This window comes from Abrus precatorius, unplaced genomic scaffold, assembly GCF_003935025.1.
Source record: "Abrus precatorius isolate BTA unplaced genomic scaffold, Abrus_2018 Scaffold9, whole genome shotgun sequence".
Taxonomy (NCBI): domain Eukaryota; kingdom Viridiplantae; phylum Streptophyta; class Magnoliopsida; order Fabales; family Fabaceae; genus Abrus; species Abrus precatorius.
In genome coordinates, this window is record NW_020874439.1 from 22938315 (window position 1) to 22959465 (window position 21151).

Genomic DNA, 21151 nt, shown 5'->3' on the forward strand with positions numbered 1-21151 from the left:
ATGCCACTATTCATTATTTTAGTATTCTCTCTGTAACCATTATGCCAGTTACATAATGGAAAATGACTTGTTCACACCCTTTTTATGGGGTGAGAAATGCATGAAGGAAGAAAGAGATATGAAGAAAAATAAAAGTAAAAGATATAAGAAAAAGAGAGAGATAGAGAAAAGAAAATGGAGAAGAATATAAGGGAAAGTGGGTGTGAAAATATAAGTATTCTTACATTATCCAACCCAAAAAGCCAATAGAAGTGTTCATATCAAAGAATTCCAATTATACTTGATGTGATTAGGAACAAAGACTGGTTCATATCGTGTTTGGTGAATTGGGTCGAATAAGTCACCCATGGTCGCTTTCTTTCATTGCAAACCAAACATCTCAATATGATGAACTATATCTCAAAAAGTCATTATTCTATAATACTATTGAACTTGCTCTTTCTTCCCCTCCTAGACATGAAGATAAGGAAAACAGATAAGCAAATCATTGCCAGCATATAAACTCTACTTTTTAATCCTCATTGAAAGATCACAATCATCAATAAATGATTACATTTATTAAGCAGCAAGTGTTAGTTATGGGATCTCAGGCATCTAATATCCAATACAGAACCAAAGGGAAAAGCAACAAGCAATAACCAAAAGATCAAAAGGATCAACAACTAAATAATCATCCAAAACTTACCACTAAATATCAGTAGATCCAAGAAGTTCAAACTTGGAAACTTGATTACATGATCCATGAACATGCTTCATTTCATGAAGCTAACAAAGTTACACGAAATCACAATTGTATAGTCCTCAAATTGATGCTATTTTTATAGATCAGATGATAACTAAAGTTCTAATCCTTCTAGACAAAACCAATTTGAAAGATTTGGCACAAAAAAACTTTGGAGTTGTTACACAGTCTACCAAACAAATGCTTTCCAGCATCAGAATAAACTTCTTGATTGCACGAAAACTGAAAGCTCAAATTCAATCAATTAGCTGGATCGAATTCTCTTCTGGTTGACTTTTCCATCAGACTTCAGAGTCCCACTGGAGTCGCCTTCTGATGACGCTTCGCGGGACTTAGTAAAAGAATTAGAAAGATCAGCATAGAGATCTACCACCCTTCTGATATTGCTATTGAGCTCTCTAATCAAACCCACATTTCGACTCAGATTATCGGGCATCTTGGACTCATGATTTTGGTTTATCTCATTGATTAGAATTCGGTTCTGATTCAAAATATCTTGAGCCTGCAATAAGCTCTTCTGAAATACCTGTAAAAGTCTGCTATCTACTTGAGTTGAATTACCGATATCTCCAAATATATCACCGTCCATTTCAATCACACTTAGGATTCAATTAACAAATAATCCTGCAAAAAAATAATAATAACAACAAACAGTAACAAATAAATGAAAAGTTAAAAACCCTTACCAATAAGAACAGAAGACAAAAAAAAGTGATAATTCTTACAAAATATAAAGAAGAAACTAAAAAGACGCAGCTGGGAAGGATGCATAACCTATCTGATTGCAGATGAGAAAAGCAATTCAAAAGGTTGACTCAGTTGAAACAGGATTTTTGGGAAACACAATCAACACACACACTTTTACCTATTCTTTCCTCTATCTCCTAAGCAAAACCAACCAAGCAAAGAGGAAGGAAGGGTTTGCATAAGATTCCAGAGACCAATCAAAAGACATCAACAGCAAGAAACACTTTTTTCCTCTCACTCAGTGACTTAAAGCAATACACCCTTTACCACAAGAAAGAACCTTTTCTTTTTACTGCTACCAATGAAATCAAAATGGTACAAAACACGACACAGTAACACACATAACACAAACACCAACCCAGTAGTGGGAATCCAAAAGGCCAAGTCAATGAGTCTTCCTTTCCAATAATATAACACAAACCCATTTATGAATAAGGTAAAAAAATCATTTAATAAAAAATAAACTTTTTTTTTTCAATTGTGCAATTGAAATTAAACATAATTGAAGGATGAAACAGGCATACCCATGAGAACCAGAAACGAAAGGGCATCTAAAATGGAGGCAGAAAAAGAGGGAAACTTTTTCAACAACTCAGGAATGTGATCTTACCTTGACAAAGTGGAGCATCCCAGTTGTGTGCGATGGGTGACGTCAAAAGGAGAGGGGGGAAAATTGGAATTTTGTTTGAATTGAGGGAAAAAGAGAAATTTTTTGGGGGAGAAATCTAGGGAAAAAGAAAGAATGGAATATGGGGTTGAGGGCTGAAGTGAGAAGGCCCTGAAATCATGGAGAAAAATGCAAGGAGAAGAGATGATATACAATATGCCATAGAACATGGTCCCACTAGATACCCCCTGTAATTACAGCTTAGTCATTACTTTTAAAATCATTTATATAATAATAATTACAGCTTAGTGCATAAAGACTCGTGCTTTTAATCGATTAAAATACATAATAAATATAACTTTTATATTAGTTATTTCAAAAGTAAAAAAAAATTATAATAATTTATTATTAGATAATAGTGTAAACAATTATTACATTATTAGTATATTTTGATAATTTTTTAATATATGTCCTTAAACATGTAAAAAAAATTATAAATAAATTTGTATTAAAAATATAATATTAAGATTAATAATATATATATATATATATATATATAAATTAAAGTATACTAAACATGTATATTAATTGATAAAAGATTATTTTAATTTAATAATAAATTTTATGATGTTCTGAAAAATAAAAGAGTATTTTATGCTCTCATATATATATATATGTGAAACAACGTGATAAAATTAGTGATATATTTTTAAAAATATAAATATTTTAATATTTTTTTTATACACAATATTTTAGTATAATTTAGAGAGAATATTTTAATATATCCTTAAATTTAAGAGCATTATAACAAGTACCATTTTAAATTTTAATTTTAATTAATACAATAGAATTAGCTTAATAACTATTTTAATTTAACTTATAATTTTGAATTCAAATTTTAAAATTCACCGAGGCATAACCAAACTTATTAATAAATAACCGAAATATCACAATTGATATTGGGCTATTTATTATTGTGTTCGGACGTTATAAAATGATGGTTATTTTAATTTCTGATATTTTTTTAACTTTAAATATTACTTTGGTATGGGTAAATGCTAATTAAGAATTTAAGTCAAAAAATATTATCAATGCATGATTATATGATTTTTAATATATTTTAACTTAATATTTAATTTTAATTGTTCTTACCAATTTTTTAAGATTAACATGAACTTTTAATATATCAGTGGCCGTTTCTTGGAGAAAAAAAGTGACACAATTCTGGCCGTTAGATTACATGCAAATCCAATGAGTGGCATTTACCCTATTTGGGCTTTCGGCTTGGCCTCCCATTTAGGGCTTTATGTTACAAAATGAGGCCCAGTGGCCAAGTATAATTTATATCAAATAATTAAAATTTCTTACAGTACACATTGAATTTACAATTTTTATATTGACAAATGTTTAGCGAGGGAAGCCTCATCAAATGAAATAGAATTTATATAAACTTTTTATATAAAAAAATCTTAAAACATTAAATTATTGAAATTTTATGAAAATGGATATAATATATTCATACCTAAATGTGGGTTACAAAATTGAGAGATTGAATAGTTGATTGACACATTGAATAGTGTCGCAGTCAACAATAAGTAATAGATAAATTTTTGTAGCATTACGTCTTTAATTGCATGATTGTTGCGTCCTCCAATGGCGGAAAAGTACAGAGCTTCCACGTTGAACACTTGCAGTAAACTCCAATCAAACTAATACGTGGAATGTTATAAAAATTATGTGAATTGCACCCATTCTTATTCTTAGATTGATGGTGTGTTCTTAACCCTCTTTAAATATATAATTTATTGGCTTAAACATAATTAACTGTAAAATTTATGTTTTTGATATTTATAATATATTAAATAAAATAACAAATAAATGATTATATTATACGTCTCGTAGGATATAAAATTAATAATAAATTATATGCATGTATTATGTATATTTGTAATTTGATATAAAACATAATTTTGTCAACACTAGCTAAGCTTATTTAGCTTCAGGCTTTCATCTTGTGTTATTTTTTTGGTTTATGAGGTATGAATATTGGCTTGAAAACTAAGGCGTTTTCCATTGGACATGCAAAAGCATGCAACACACAGTGAACGATTCAACATTTGAAGTGAAAAAATTGGGAATTAAAGATTCTGATTCGAGATCTTAGGGTTACCACAAAATTGGGAAGTGTCTTCACGCCGTGATTTTCTTAGTTGTTGAGGGTTCTGTTGGGACTTTAGATATGTAATAAAATAAATGTAACTAAGAAAATATTATATTGCCTGAAAATTTCCAAAGATGCTAACGTGTTGACTTTGTTATAATATTTTATTGTTTGATTTTATTTTCTAATATTTTAAACATAAAAACATTGATTCTTATCGATGAAGTTGCCAATTCGTACTCTCCACGAGTCAGTAAATCACACTCAAGATAGTGGGTTCTAGTTTAATATATAAAAATGGAGCGGCTTAAAAATATAAAAAAAGAAACTAAAAAGAATTCACGTATACGCTTCTAAAATTTGTAGAAAAAAACCAACATAATAATAATATTTTTAATAAAAAATTGATGTTCAAGAAAAGAATTGAAAATATAAAATAATTAATAAGTTATTTATTTAGAAAAACGTGAAAATTACTAAAACAGTAAAACACCAATTAAAGTAATATGTCTTGAAAATATAATTATTTTCAGCGGAGAAAAAGTTTAAAGAAATGTATCTCTAATTTATGTTTATAATTGAGATCATTATCATACTATTTTAACGTTGACTAATTAACCAAAATGGCAATAGAGTGTCTCGTCATTTACAAAATTTTGCAAAATTATCGGATTAATTGATTCAAAAGGGAAAAAAATTCGAAAACATGTTACTTATTTCATATATATTTCCAATATATATTGCTAAAATAACATACTATTAAACATATGTAGATGAATGTAGAACTGTATTGAGTAAATTTTTTAAAAAAATGAAGATAAAGACCTTTTAATTCATAAAAACAACAAATGAAAAAAAAATGTCAGAACCCCTAAACATTAGAGTGTATTGTGTGGAGATGATTAAATAAACTTTTGGTTTAGAATGTACCAACCAAAAGTAGTAGATATAGTATTATATAGCCACCCTAATGAGATAGAAAATGAGGCACTATTATTATATTTGATACCATATCTCCGAATCGAACATTGAAGTTCAGAAGTGTGAAGTTTGAACATGAAGCCGCCTATGAAATTACTTGGTTTGTGACATTGGTGTGCACGCGCTGAGACATGTGCCACCTCATTATATTATTTAACAAATAATGTCATTCCAACACGTGCCCTTGTCTTGTATTTTGCACCACCATTTTTGTATTTCATTTTTATTCGTATTTGGTAGTCTATAGTATTTCTACGCCAGCTTCTCTCCTTTAATGCATTCACATTGTACTTTATACGTAGATATAGATATGCTTATACTGTATACCAGTGGGTATGTAAATGTAAGGAGGGACAGTAAATTCTAATGCGATTGCCACCCCCGTTTTGATGGTATTAAAAAATCTTTATGTATTAAAACAATAATATCGGCTTTTAAAATTCAGTTTTTTTAAATATCTATTTAATGTCACGTAATAAGAAATTGATAAATAATTGTTTTTATTAAACGTTATTATTAATAAAAATTTATTATACATAGTATATTCTTAGAAAATTTATTTAAAATTATAATGATGATATATGAAAATAATAACATGATATGTTTATTAATGTTACTCTTTACAGACAATTAACGAACGCATCTCCTAATTTTTGTATTTGCTGTAAAAGCATATTTAACGGTATACTAAGGATCTAGCATGCCCTACAAATAGTGAAGCCTGCATGCCACATGGATCTGAAATTCTTTTCATCTACATTTCTCAACATTAATTAAATTGCATCAAATGTTTATGAGCCAAAGTTAGTTATGAGTCTTATCCTTCTGAGGTGTCCCAAGTGATGTTAGTTAATGTCTTGATAGTCTATAATTTTCTCTGTACCCCTTTCTTTCATAAAAAATTAGGAAAGTGTCGAATGTTTCTTTAATTTAATTAGTGCCCGTATGAACGACTACCATTTCATCGAAGTAAGAAACTTTTGCTTTGAAAAAAATATATTGATAAGTGTGATTTTGTATTCAAAGGTCTGCGACTTGAGAATCTTGAGTGTTATCATCGGGTGAAGATAGAGATGGCATAAGGTTTATTAAGATATTTTAGTATGTCTGTTTATAGCTGTATTTTAAACGAAATATTTGTGTTCCAGTTCATGTTTGCGCGAGAAACAAATTTAATATCCATCCTCATATTCTATGGATATCTGCACCTATCTTAATAAAAATAATTACAAATAAATACTCGTGTGAGTATAGACTCTCATTTAGGGGATAATTTCGCTCCCATCATAGGTACTTTTTTTTGGGTCTAAATCCAGTTACCATATGCCAGGCAAAGACTCCTACCTACCACCCAAGCCAGCATCTCATGAGAGCATACAAATGTTGATGTTGATTGTATCTTGAGTAACTTTTTCTAAGATAGAAGAAGACTTGAACAAAATAAATAAATAAATAAATAAATGATAGTTTCCATCCATACAAGCACATTCCGCGTATAGGAAGTAATATAAGAGATTGGGTAACCCTTCTATTTCCTTTTCCTTCTCCTGTGGAAGTGAACACTTCCGCTTGTCATGAAATAATGAAACACAAACAATTTGCTAAAACAATGTTGTGAAGCCATGTTATGTACAAAGTCAGTAGTTGACAGCAAAGTGCCTCCTTAGATATCCCTAAAATCATCATCATGTATTTTCCTTTCATTTTGATACAAAATTGAGTATTCCCCCGCCTGCCCTTCAAGCAGGTTGCTCCCATTCACACCACATGAACGAGGACTGGCATATGTCTGCAGTCTTCCCCCAAACAATATTTGTAAGAACCAACACAACGATATGTCCAATGTAAAGAAAGTAGGTTCATCCACATTGCATGCTTCCCCCTCTTCCAAGGTTGTTTATCTTGTGGCTCATACAGCTTCGCCGAAAGCCCCATATTCGTTGACCGAGGGCCTTCGATAGGGGGAGATCACAAGGATATCAAACAGCCCACGAATCTCCCCCAGTGATGCACACGAAGAATCTGCAGATAAGCAATGGTTTATATGTCTCTCTTTCCCATAGCTCCGGTGGAATTCTGCTTCTTTATACCATACTGCCAGGCATCTCTGGTTCTGTCACCCATGTGATCAAAATCATCTAACGAATTCTCCATGGAATACCTTGATGGACGATGGTTCCCGTTTCTGGAGCTTACTGGAGCACCCATCTTCTCATCATCTTCAGACGGTGCTCCCAACCTGGATTCCATATGCATATCCATTGATCTATATCTTGGTCCAGCTGATCTCAAGCCCCTCATATTCGAGGAAGCCTTATTAAGCAATGGTGTGTAAGACAGTCCCTTGGACGCTAGAAAGTCCTTAGGAAGGGAGTCCATGTCCATGTAGCAATTTCGAGATTTTGCATCAGCAATCAATGCAGCCCAATCGTCAGATTGCACCAGAGCATTCGCATTTCCCATGACCTGTCAATGATAACAAACCATCAATACCAACCAAAAAGTCCCCCTGTCAATGTAATAAACACGGACATAAATTTATCAATGAAGATAGCATTAGAAAGATATCCTTACCCAAAGGGCCCTTCTTGCTCGTGTAAGGGCAACATTCATTCTTCGTATATCTGCAACAAAGCCAACCCCATGACTTGATGCACGCACACAAGACATAATAATCACATCACGTTCTTGACCTTGGAAAGCATCAACTGTATTGATATATAGATCCTTCCCTTCTTCGGAATTTAAGACTTCCTCAAACTCACGTTGGAGGCACTTCAACTGCAGCTTATAAGGAGTAATTATGCCAACAGTAATCTTTCCTAATCCCAAAGATTTCAATGTTTTCTGAACATGCTCGTATAATCGGAGACAAAATTGTGCTTCATGTATGTTTTGATAAGAGACTGATCCACCCCTGTGAGATTCTCGCCCATGTCTGATATCATAGAATAAATAAGGTCTAAGTAAAGGGTCCTTGTAGTATGGCTCATCAGGCAATTTAGCCACACTTTCACTATCAGTGAGGCGCCCCTGATAGAAGTACCTGGAAGGGAAATCCCGAATTTGGGGATGCATTCTATACTGCACAGACAACAACATTGTCGGGCACCCTGCTTGTTGGAACCTTTCAAAAAGACTTCTACTGTACATCAATGTTCCTGCAGCCTTGCTTATAACTGTAGCCGGAAGTTGCTGAGGATCTCCAACAAGAACACATCTTGCTGCCCCAAGAGAGAGGGGAGGCAGGACTGCCACCTCACTGGCTTGGGCTGCTTCATCAATGACTACCATATCAAAACCATGGGAAAGACGAGAAAACAACTTGCGGCCACTGCTAGAAACTGTAGTGAAGACTATCTCAGCTTCATTAGCAAAACTGGCCTCCAAACTAGCACGAGCCTCTTCCAAATTAAAACCACTACCAGGACGGAACCTACTTTCCAAAAGGGCAAGCCGAGACATCTCAACCAGAACCTTATCCCTGTTCTCAACCATAGCAGCAAGGTTTTGTAGCAAAGCATCTCGATTCTGGTCTCGGGCCATGAGAAGGTCAGGATCAACACCAACAGATCCTTGGGAACGAACAGCGGCAGCAGCAGCATTTAGTTCTCTATGAAGACAGTGTAATTGCTGAGTCATATGCGCCTCACGAGTTTTTAACTGATGCATCCACCCCAAAATTTCTTCCCGACTCTTAACAAGAAGCTGTTCAGTTCTACGCTCGACAGAAACTGCTTGGGCAGCGCGTGTCTGAGAATCAACCCCAACTCGAGCGACATCAGGTCGGTATACTTTCATCTCTCCATCAATAAATCCTCGATCAAGGACACGGGCCAGAAGCTCGTCAGTGGCAGCATTAGATGGGGCACAAACCAACATTCTTGGTTTTGGGACCAGTTTAGGCAAAGTTCGTAAGAGATTCTGGTCCATATTTTGAAGAACTTCATCAATGGATCCAGTGGGGGCATTCTCTGAATTGATCTCGTTGACTTGCTTGTAGCTTTCAGGGGCTACATGTTTAAGTAAAGAGGTGTAGTAGTGCTGATACTGCACAAGGTGAATTACATTCAACATTCCCCATACCGTATGTGTTTTTCCTGTTCCGGGAGGTCCTTGAACAAGGGTAAACGGCCAAGGTTCTTGTCTTTTTGTTGTCCCACTACTTGTACCAGCAGCTGTATGCATAGCTGCCCATTGGATTGCTGCCAGCTGGGGTTCATTGAAGGTTCTGCGCAGATACTCAACAAAGTTTTGTGTGAAGCATTCAGGCATGGCTGGGGTCTGTTGCTCATATTTAGGAAAGTGTTCAGGACTAGGCTGAAGGATTGCAGTTTGCATCTGCAAAGTAAGAAATTAGTAAGAATTGCAAATCCATGACACTACCTAATATAAGAATCAGTTTCAGCATATACCTGCACATTTAAGCGACGAAATGCATGTAGAGCAATATACTCCCTCTGTGTGGTAGCAAGAGAACCAAGCACTGTCAAATACCAGATGCTTCCACTTTGAAGTTTTCTTATGATGTGATCATCATCAACCCTGCAGGAAAGAACAATATTATCTAAGTTTAATGGACAAAACCATTAAATGGGGGCTTTACTGGGAAATTTTGAACAAACACTTACCTGCTGGAATCATAAGAGTCTCCAACATAGTAATGGAGAATTGCACCAGGAGGATCTCGAGTATCAATAGGTGAGTGACGCCTAACTGTACCGACCACTCGACCAGTGATTTCTGATTCCCCATCATCCTGACTTAAAGATGAACTGTTCTGCTTGGATCTGACTGCTTGCATAACAAAAGTATCAACCCAATTGAACTACAGAAGAATTATTAGGACAAACAATCTTGAACTAGTTTTACAACAAACCTGATCCAGGCCTAGGGGACGAAAGGATTGCAACATCACCCTCCTTAAATGACCATTTGAATTCGTGTACTGGAAGGACTTTCACATCATACCAACCTAAGAAAGAGACTCAGATAAATTAAACCCCACATATTAACAAAAAACAAATAAATTACAAACAAAATACCCAAGAGACACAGTTGTTAAAATACCCCCAGAAAATTACAAACAAAACAATAGAAAATTAAATTCCATGTACTTGGGAGACAAAGATGGAGTATTTAATAAATACGTAGCAGTCCACAGCACAGTCATATTGCTGAGCAAAAGAAATAAAATGTATATCTAACACAAAAGAAACAATTAAAAGTATAAGAATACCTCTTTCTCTTGACTCATTTGCCTTCACTCGCACCATAATATGAGTATCTCTTGACACTGTTTCTGTTGATTCTTCCCAGGTACTGTAAAGTTGAGCCCGGCATTCTTCAAAAAGCAAAGGCTCAAATACTCTAACATACTCTTCCAGTGATTCAAACCGTCCAGGAACACATTGTAGCTCAGTCTCCTCTGAATCACAAGATCTTCAATTAGTTTCCAACAAGAATAAATGAACAACAAATAAACTTCCAAGGGAAATAACGGATATATCCCTATTGACTCAGTATTTAGAAGGACAAATGAGCACAGCAGTAATCATCAATTAATTTACTAGCACCATGTGCATTTAAGCTTACAACTAACACAGAATATACTGCAACATAAAGCCTTAAACAAACAAATTATTAGGAACCGGATACATAATACCATTATTAATGCATATTAGAATCTTCCAGATGGTTTTTTTCACCATGCAATCCCATCATTTCTATCCATGTTATAGCTGGAATTGGTTTTATTTTCTTCAAGCTTTAAGAGGTTTTGCATTTGTATGTTGCAGATGATTAAACAGTCTTCAACAGTTTGGTGCTAAGTGCTGTCTACATTCCTATGATTGATGCAAAAATCTTCAAGAACCTATCTTGCACCTCCATGCAAAAAGCTGAGGCATCTTTATAAATTCTATCACTTGTGTTCATAATAATTTGCATGGCAGAGAAAAAGTTAAGATATTTTATTACAGAAGGAATATAACAGAAAGTGCAGAAATAATTTCAGATTATTTATCTACAATCAAATTGTAAAATAGTACCACCATACATCCAGCCACAATAGCTAAAGATCCTAATAAGTAATATCCATGAAATGATCTTCTAATAAACCTGTATTTGAATGGAAGAATGACATTTTCTAATGAACATATGTGTAGTGGTAGTAGTGCATCTCTAAAGTAATTGTTCTGTAAATTTTTTGGATAACAATTCTTGAACTTAGTGTCGAAAATTAATATTATGGTCAAACAATAAGTAATATCCTTTTAGAGAGTCCAAAACTACGTGCATGAATTCATCAAATCCAAATCTCAGAAACAAATAATGCCACAAATTGAATAAAACCACCAAGTAACATATAGAACAAGAACATGAAGAAAGAGGGCAGATAATATACTGAATTGAAATAAATCTCCAGGTTACCCTTCCACCTGTTATCTTTCGTTCTTTCTCAAGAAACAAGCCAACTTGAGAACCATAACACAAAAGAGGCATATGATGGTGACTGGATTACATAAAGAATCATGTAAACCAGGGGAAGCTATCAAATCAATATCAAATTTCATTCCAAAAACAACTGTCATCACCTTTGCATGTCTCTCCAGTGTTATGACTCTCATAGTGTGATAACTGGAGGAAGGGAGCAACAACATGAAAAATCAGAAACAACTTAAGGGCAACAAATAGAAAAATTCAAATACAAGCTTATCACTAACAGTATATATTAGCACTAATGGTAAATTTACTACTATTTGATACCTGGGTGATGCCAAAACTTTTCACTGGTCACCTCCCTTATAAGGCGTTCAACAGATGTGTCCTGGGACTGACTGCTGACAGGAGCCTGCTTCTTGATAGAAAGTTGTTTTTTGCTTCCCAACTTGACATCATTGGAGCTTAGACCACTCGGTCCTAACTTCCTATTAGAAACAAGTACACTCTTCTGCTGCCTTGATTCTGTCAGTTGTTTCCATGAACCCTGTCTTGGAATGAGTGGTAAATTGGCCTCTGTAGGAGGTTCTGTTTCACTGTTTTGTCTTCTAGCCCTAACATGTAGTAGTCCAGAAGTATCACCATTACAATCAGATTTAGGCTCATGTGCTTCACCTTGGTTTCCACCTTCCCCATAAGATGGATCAACATGTTTCTGATCCTTAGGTAATCCAACACGCTCAACTTGTGCAGGAATAGTGCGAACTTCCTTTATAGTTCGACTTATGACAGGGGATGAGAAAGTCTGCCTTCTAGGGGTTGAGGTTTTAATAGGACCTGCTTGCTTGACATCTTCCAAATTCAGAAACATGGTCTGTCTATTACGTTTCTTTCCCAACATTTCCTCTTTACGTTGGTCAATCTTCCTTTTCCCAGGATTATTTGCACACCTAAGTGCATGACTTGCTTCAATTCCTTTCACTTCTTTTTGCTTGGGAATTAAAGTGGGTTCCTCCTGTGCATCAATAGAAGCTTCATTTTTCACATTGCTTTCTGAATTTGGGATACTATTGCTTTTCTGTTCACTAGAATTTGATTCTAGACCTATAGAAGCATGGCTACTCTTTTCATGATTTATACTATTAGAACTCTTAATATTGCTAGACTTACTGTCAGAAGCCACTGCAACACCCCCATCCACCGTTCCAGATGTTGCTTGCTCTTCTGAAGCTTGAATTTGTTGTAGCAAATTCTTACCTCCATTCACATCAGCAAAGCCCTCCTCGTCAGACCATTCCCCTTCTTCCCTCTCAGTAGATTGGGCATTGGCCGAACTTAGTACCCGTGAATCCATCACTTTTGCATCTTCATCTTTACTTGACTTAGAGGAATCCTTTGTATCCTGATCTCCCACTCTCTTCAATTCAGTATCTGTGTCAGGGACACTAGTGGATTTAGGCCGAACAAAAGGTTGAAATCCAGAGACAGATGAGGCATGCGAAAAAGCATGATTGTTTATTATTCCTTGGGCAGCAGTTGACCCTGCAAATAAGTCAGAAACATAAGGATTTGTTGATGGCTGTGTCCTTAGAGGCTGGAAGCAGAAATTACCATCTCTCTCATCATTATCCTCAGCAGGTGGCTCATTGAGATCAAATAATGGCCTTCCTCGAGAACCCATCTCATATGCATAAGGATACAAACAAAATTCTGAATAAATCGTTGCACAGGCACGTTGATTTTATTCTTTTTAAGAGACAGTATCCATGACATGCCCACAATGAGGGAAGACAATGGATCTGCAAGTTGGGGGGGAAAAAAAACAGGGTCGATAATTCTTCAAGCACAGCAAAGGAATGAAATATATTATCTCAACAAATGAATTTACAGAGAAAGCCATAGCACATACAATTTTCAATGCAATATAGCCCTGGAACTTGACCCCTACCCCAAACCCAAACACACAATTCCTTGAACAGAAGGAAATCAACAATTTACGAATCTTTACTGGTAACAATGACTTGTTTACATGAGTAGGTTTTCAAACATGTATAATTATTGATCAACATTAAAGAAATACAAAAATACAAAAACACAAAACAGAGGAAACAAACCCCTGATAGCAAATCAAAACCTAACAGCAGAAACAACTTAACAACATAACCAATGCTAAGGACGCTAAAAGCCAGACTTCAATCAACAATCCAATGCTCATTTAACATAAACCCACCAAACAAAAGCGCCCCTTTCAACAATCAGAGATGACAAGGGGCATAACCCAATCCCACCAAAGCCAATAATGAGACACAGCTTCACCACAAGCACGAAACAGTCCTCAACTCACATCATCTCAGATCAAAGAACCACTAATTTCTCCCCCAAACCCCAAAACAAGACACTAAACATGAAACCGCAAAACTCCACCCCAGTGAGCACAACCATCCATATTTAGGGTTTCAATAACCACCAACAAGTCACTAACTTTATCAACACCCAATCCATCAACCACGATTCCAAATCCCCACAATCAGCACAAACCCTTCACCAAGATCTTATCGTCACAGACACCCCACGTTGAGAGATCAAACAACTAGTCCATTCACCCAACCAATCAAAATCGTCAGACAAATAATGCACAAATCTAAATAGTCAACACCCCCATCCTCATTCACTCTCACCATTATTCAACCAAACTCATTTCCTATCCTCCCAGATTTCCACCACTGAAATTATCACCACCCTAAAAAAAATTTAAAAAAATTAAAAAGCGAAAAAGAAAATCGAAAATTAATTTTAGTCTTAGAGAGAGAATTTACCTCTTCTCACTCCGCACACAGGGGAACGATAAAGAAAGAGAAAGAGAGAAGAGGGTCGCTCTATAGGTGCAACTTAGAGAGAGAAAGAGACAAAGAGAATGCAATTTGATGAGGGAAAGAGAGGGTGTGGTGACGGGCTTTTATAGGAAAATATCGATCCCATCTCGCCGCCCGGAGTTTCCACCGGCCACCGTTAAGTGATTTCCGTCCAAAGGCTAATTTAGGCATTTCATTATTTATTTAATGACGGGTAAACTCGTAAATTTCTTGTGCCTCCAGGGGTAATTTAGTGAGTTTACTTCTTTGCAACTAGAAATCGCCCCACCACGGCTTTGGACGGCGGCGAGTGTTTATCAAGCGATAAACAGCGCGTGAAGATTTGTGGTCCATTGGTTTTTTATTAATTAATTTAAATTGTAATTTCTGTCTCGAAAAAGGATGTACTTCCAGTGAATTCCATATGTCTCCTCGCGTGATGATACTAATCACTTTTTATATATATATATATTTAAAGGAAGTTATAAAACGGAAATTTCGTTAAAATATTTTATTTTATTATAAATTTTTATTTAGATTTCTTGTTTTTGATAAGTTTTCCATTTTCATTTGGATCAATGAGGTCCAGAAATCATGTTCAGGAAGTTTTTTTTAATTTTCTTCTTTTCTATAATATTGATGTTTTTGCTGATTAATGATCAATATTGAACTTTCTGTGTCCAGTTTATTTGAAATTTAAAACATAAAACTTATTTTTTTGTATAGTTAAATGTTAATCACTAGTTATTAAATTTATTATTATATTCTTCAATCATCACTAAGATAACAATCAACGGTAATACTATTATATCAATAGGTTTCTTAGTTTAGCATCCAATTTTGTATTTTTAAGTTTTTTTAGCATTTTGCTAAGCAATTAACTACACATTTAAAACAATTAATTATAATTATAAGATTATGAATTTGTAAATATTTATTATTCCTTTAAATGTTTTAAGATAAACATAAAAAATCGTAAATATTAATTATTATCTATTTATTGTTACAATTAACATTTTTAAATTGTTTATTTATAAACAATGACAAAGGAACGAAAATGGATCCCAAAAAAAAAAAGTAAAAAATAGCATGCATAAAAGCTAAGAATCTTTCAAAGATTTTTATTTCCTTTAAATTTATCATAAATATTTTTAAAAAAACTTTTAAATTTCACAACTAATAAAAACTAATCTATCTTTTGAATATAAAACACGAGTCCTCAATTTTATGAGGATATTTATGAATTAGCATAAATAAAAATTGTTACATAATTTCTCTTTCACTGAGTACTTTTTTTATTCAATTTAAATTTAAATTTTTTATATTTTTAAAATTAATATCTTTAATTTAGTCTTATTCAGTATAACAAAATATTTATTATTAATAAAAATATTTATTCTTATTTTTAATTAAAAATTATAAAACCTAATATATATATATATATATATAAAATACACGTGTAATGCAATAAATAAATAAATATATATATCACTGGCTAGTAAAAACGATTTAGTTGTTTTCTACTTTTTGGGATTCATTAATCGGTTTATGATTGTTCTAACTTTCAACATAAGCATCAGGTTCTACATTTTACTTCTTTCTCTTTCGTAATCGAAATTTTTTTTATGACAACAATTTCAGTTACTATCGTAATATGTATTTTTATTATTTGTTTTTCTTAATCATTTTTTGGATCGGTTGTGAATTTAATTTTTAAATAATTTTATACTTAAATTTAATTCCTTACTTTTTTAGTTTTTATAATTATTTTTTTAATATGTTTTTTTGATAAAACGTTTACAATTATTAAAAGATCATAATCCATGCCGACAAATTTGTTTAATACAGCCAAAACCTCTTCAATAATATCCGAGTTCAAAACTCTTACATTGTGTAATTTCTTATGCAATAGTATATATTTTTAATTTTGTTCCTTTCAAATACAACTGCTTAAATTTACACTTTAGTTCATTTCAATTTAAATTTGAATGAAAATTTAAATTTTAAATCTGACATCATGTCAAATTAAATATATTTAAAAAAAAAATACAATTCGACACTCTGTATCAAATAAATAAACATAGAGATGACTTGTCTTAATTTAAATAGTTTCTTATGATACTCTCACTAATCTCAAAAGTCTCATCTTTTTAAATTTTATTATCTAATAAAACTAAACATTCATTATCAATAATAATAAAATAGAGAAATCTATTATCATATTTAATTCTTAAAAAATGCAGTATTTTTTTTATCATTACTTGATAATAATAATAATAATAATTTTATATATTTCTTACTTCATGGGTTATATATATATTTTTTATAATATCTTTCAACTTATATTCATACTACATAAAATCTTATCATCTAAAAGTACATCGTGATTTGTTGAAGAGCGATAATACTGAAAATTTGGAACAAAACAACAAGTTACAAAAACCAAACAAGAACACAAGCACTTGGTTAAAAAAAGTTGGGTCCATTTATCAAGAGACAAAAATAGCATTGTTGCCAAAAGATGAGTAGGGAATGGTGTTGTTGAAGGCAATCAATTCAAGTTGGCTTCAGAAGTTCAAATGTTTTAAGGATTTTTACCAAAGAATTTTGAAAGAACGTTATGTGTTGGGTGCTTTGCTATTTTTTATTTGGTTTTGTGCACAAATTTGCTATCTTGTTAGTGTTAAGTTGGTGCGTGACGATTCCCTTCATGAAAAATTGCCATGTCAGCGTGGAATAAAAACTTTGATCTACCTAAGAGTTTGATGTAACTACAAGGCTTAACCATGAATGTAGATATAATAACTACATGTTAAGTTGAAATAATTATAAATAATTATTTATCTATTTATTTATGTATTTGATAGTAATTATTTCATCAACTGTATATCACTTTATTAGAACATATATGAAATTATGGATACCATGTTTTACATCATACATATTTATTTATTTTTCATTCATGCGCGTCTTAAAATTATTTCATACTAATATAAAATATTGTTCCAAAATTATTGTAAAAGCAATTACTATTTGTATAGTGATGATTAAATTAGCCACTCTCGAGGAAATTCCATTTTTTTAACGATTAAGTATATACGTTTAATAACGAGGGTGATGATTCTTAAGAGGCTCAGAGTGTGGCAGATTCATTCGTGTCTTTTTACGAAGTTGTTCATTCGTGTCTTTTTACGATGTTGGACAGTACATTGCTTGCAATTTAGCAACGATAGTTTAATAAGAAATTTCACTTTTCGTACCGAATTAGAATCATGCTTATATGTGTGTAAGGACCAAAGAAACAGAACACCGATGAGGCTTCAAAAGCAAAGCTACTCAAGTTGAAGTTCCATATTCTTTACTAAGAAACACAACTTTTGTATCCTGCATAAATAAACCAGCAAGACGCAGCTACTTTTTGTTTAGAAAAATAATAACACCACAACTCAAGTTAATTTTCTTTTAATCATACATGAACGTTATAACTTTCTTTTATCAATTAATCATAATATTCTCCATTTATATAAAGTTTTTCACTTTATAGTAAAGATACAAATTACTTTTATTATCTATTTATTTTTAATATATATACATGTATGATACAAAATCATAATGGTCCTAACTAATTAAAATATGAACACATGCATTTAAAATTTTTTTCACACACTAGTCGAGACCATAAAATCTCGGATCACCCAATAATTTCTCATTTTAAGAAATTATATTATTGCTTAAAAATGACCCATGCTTATTTTAAATAAATTATATTTTGTAATGTAAAATATTTATTTTTAAATTTATTTTTTAAAATTTATATAAATTGAAAGAAGTTTGAATTTGTACAAGCTGCTTTTAATATTTTTATTGAAATCATCTGGGAAAAATTATATTACTGATTAATAATAAAAAGTTGGAGCAAACATACACCCATAATCTTGTAATAATTGTCTCCGTTGAAATCATGCATGTTGATTGTTAATGACTAGCTAAACATACCATGTGAATTGTTGTATTAATAGTATGTGGTGACATTACACAATTCAAAGCAGAACATAGAAACAATGTTAGACATATATATACACCACTGTTCAACTTTTCTACTTTAAGCTCATTTTTCTCTTTTTTACGATAAAATTGGTTTGCAAAATGAGTGGGTGAGTATTGAGAAAATGAGAGCAAACCAGTGAAGTTGGTATTTGGGGTGTGAGAGTGAACAAGGTAGCTATATAGATTCAAACACGACTTCATGGCTGATATGATGTCATTGGGGTATATTTAATTACGATGATGTGGTCAAAACACCTTGGTAATATTCTCTATCAGTTTTACATTTTTCTTTTTCATGTTTTTATTGATTTAAAATATATATTTATGTGTTTTCTGCCTTTTCTTGTAAATAATGATAAGAAAATTATTTTTTAACATATTTACTCGTATATATGTTCAATTTTAAAAATGTGTTAATCTTCATGCACATGTTTTCATTCTGCATGATCATGTATAATAATAATTACAGAAAACTATTGTTATTTTTAAGATTTTTTTAATTATTTATTAAAATATATTAAGTGATGTAAAATAAAATGAGTTCTACTTGTTATATATCTAATAAAATTTTATTTTACACGTGATTTCATGAATCTAAATCAAGGTCAGCCGCATGGTAAGACGGACCAAGTCCTTAGTACTTGAGCTCCGAAAATATCATTTTACTCGTGAATTATATTTTTAAAAAATAAAAATAATAGTTATTTAATAGATAATATTAATTAAGTAAGAATAACTATTTTTGATTAAAAAGACTTCTCATTTGTGATTTAACTCTTAAAAAATAAGAATTATAATCATTAATTGAAAAATAATATTTGAGACTGTAATTAAAAGTGTGCACATATATAATAAATTATATAAATCTCTCACCGTTATTTTAATCAATAATTATTTTTTCTTAAAGCACCCTTTAAGAACATATGATGCATTATCGTTTCAACACTTTTTTGAAAAAAGAAAAAGACAATAATACAAGATTATGATAGAAAACTATTGGGCTATTATTTATTTATTTTACTTGGTTGGCTAATTAAACGTAATTTTTTAATGTGTTATATGTATAAAAAGAAAAGAAAAGAAAAAGTAAATTGCGTGCAAGGTGACAAATTACGAGAGGAAAAAAAGGTAAATAATTATCCTAATTAATATACATTAAAAAAAGTTGTCATTTAGTAACCATGTGATATTAAATTGATTTTTATCATAATGTATATTTTAAAACAAAAGCTTCTTAGGTAGTGTGGTTCAAGATGTTCCTTTTTATTACAATGGGTTTTAATGAACAAAAATATTGGCTTCAGAGATAATAACCACAATTGTCTTCCAGTCCAATCTGAATAGTATCGTCTTGAAATAAAATTGTTTAAAAAAAATATATTTTGACATTTTTTTATTATTATTACTTGTTGTATGTGACATGAAGTCTCCTTCATTAAATAAGTCGAAAATTTGTTGCACCGTGATAATGTAGTAGCTAATTGGTTGAGAAATTTTAATGGACTTAATACCCTTTAATACGTCTAGGAAAATGCTTGGTGGTCCTTAATACTTGAATTTTTCCACTTACTCTGAACTGTTACTACCTAAATACAAATTACTCAAGATTAAGTGTGTCCTAATAACTTATGATTTGCAGATTTAGGAACCTAACTAGGTCTTTTTCATTTGAATCTTTCATATTTTAATTATACACGGGTCAAAGACAAAAAGATAGTGATTGAGAAAACATTAAGCAACCTTAGTTATAATTATTATAAAATTACGTTAATAGACTTTATTAAATCACCTTTTATTTCGTACAAAAAAATTTCGTTAAAATGAAACATTATTAATTTATTATTATATTTTTCAAGATAGAGCTGTAAGTACTAAATATAAAATTCAAATAACTAAAACTATATGAAATTAATGAATAACTTTTCCATTAGAAATTCACGATAATTGAGAAATGAATTCGAAATAAGAGTAAGATCCTTGCTGAATCCATTTGACTCGATAATGGAGACTTTTGGGGTCAATAGCTATAATTATAAGCGTGAACTTAAAAAAAAAGAACAAATAAATGGTGTTTGCATTTTACATAAATGCCCTTGCAATGCTATCATGTGATTGAATGTTCACGGCTATGTTGAAGGCCAATTTGTTGGACTGTAGAATGTGTTCTTTATTTTTTGCGTACAAAAGTGCTACCCAACCAATTACCTTTTTGTTACACGTAATTTATAAATTGAAAGAACAAGAACATTAGAATATTTCAACACATTAACCAAATTAAAAATATTTTTTTACAGGTTTTGCTATTTTTAAATTTTTTATTTAAAATATTAAATTTAAAAATAACATGATTAATATGTAAAACATTTTAGTATTTAGGATTTATAATTATTTTTCTAAGACTCAACGATATGATCTCCACGGCTTTAATTTGTCTTTTGTCTTGGTCACTTCATTGTCAACATGTATAGTTCATAGTTCGATACAATTGCGTCCCCCAATAAAATTATTCTGAGTTATCTCGAAAAATATTTTGTTAATAATTAACAAGAGAGTTATATATGGTAAGAAGTACA

At 31.9% G+C, this 21151-nt stretch overlaps 2 protein-coding genes across 8 annotated transcripts; both read right to left on the reverse strand.

Annotated features, from left to right (window-relative positions):
• Window positions 1-499: 499 nt before the first annotated feature.
• On the reverse strand, window positions 500-2270 carry LOC113850082 (protein ELF4-LIKE 4-like). 3 transcript variants are annotated; one of them, XM_027480440.1, is made up of 2 exons: window positions 2100-2270; window positions 500-1366 (listed from the first exon to the last, which is right to left on the reverse strand). In XM_027480440.1, exon 2 carries the CDS (start codon window positions 1329-1331, stop codon window positions 987-989), a length of 345 nt encoding a protein of 114 aa, XP_027336241.1. In that variant the 5' UTR covers window positions 1332-1366; window positions 2100-2270; the 3' UTR covers window positions 500-986. The 3 variants fall into 3 exon arrangements, with proteins under 3 accessions (XP_027336241.1, XP_027336240.1, XP_027336242.1); XM_027480439.1 differs by having other exon boundaries at window positions 2014-2270; XM_027480441.1 differs by lacking the exon at window positions 2100-2270 and adding an exon at window positions 1468-1934.
• A 4127-nt stretch (window positions 2271-6397) lies between these two features.
• On the reverse strand, window positions 6398-15589 carry LOC113851626 (uncharacterized ATP-dependent helicase C29A10.10c-like). Of its 5 annotated transcripts, none has more exons than XM_027482167.1 (9): window positions 14496-14600; window positions 13291-13478; window positions 12007-13221; window positions 10478-10666; window positions 10118-10213; window positions 9870-10032; window positions 9654-9783; window positions 7813-9579; window positions 6398-7704 (listed from the first exon to the last, which is right to left on the reverse strand). In XM_027482167.1, exons 2-9 carry the CDS (start codon window positions 13358-13360, stop codon window positions 7279-7281), a joined length of 4056 nt encoding a protein of 1351 aa, XP_027337968.1. In that variant the 5' UTR covers window positions 13361-13478; window positions 14496-14600; the 3' UTR covers window positions 6398-7278. The 5 variants fall into 5 exon arrangements, with proteins under 5 accessions (XP_027337968.1, XP_027337967.1, XP_027337965.1 ...); XM_027482166.1 differs by adding an exon at window positions 14358-14402 and having other exon boundaries at window positions 12007-13478; window positions 14496-14585; XM_027482164.1 differs by having other exon boundaries at window positions 12007-13478.
• Between the last annotated feature and the right edge of the window lie 5562 nt (window positions 15590-21151).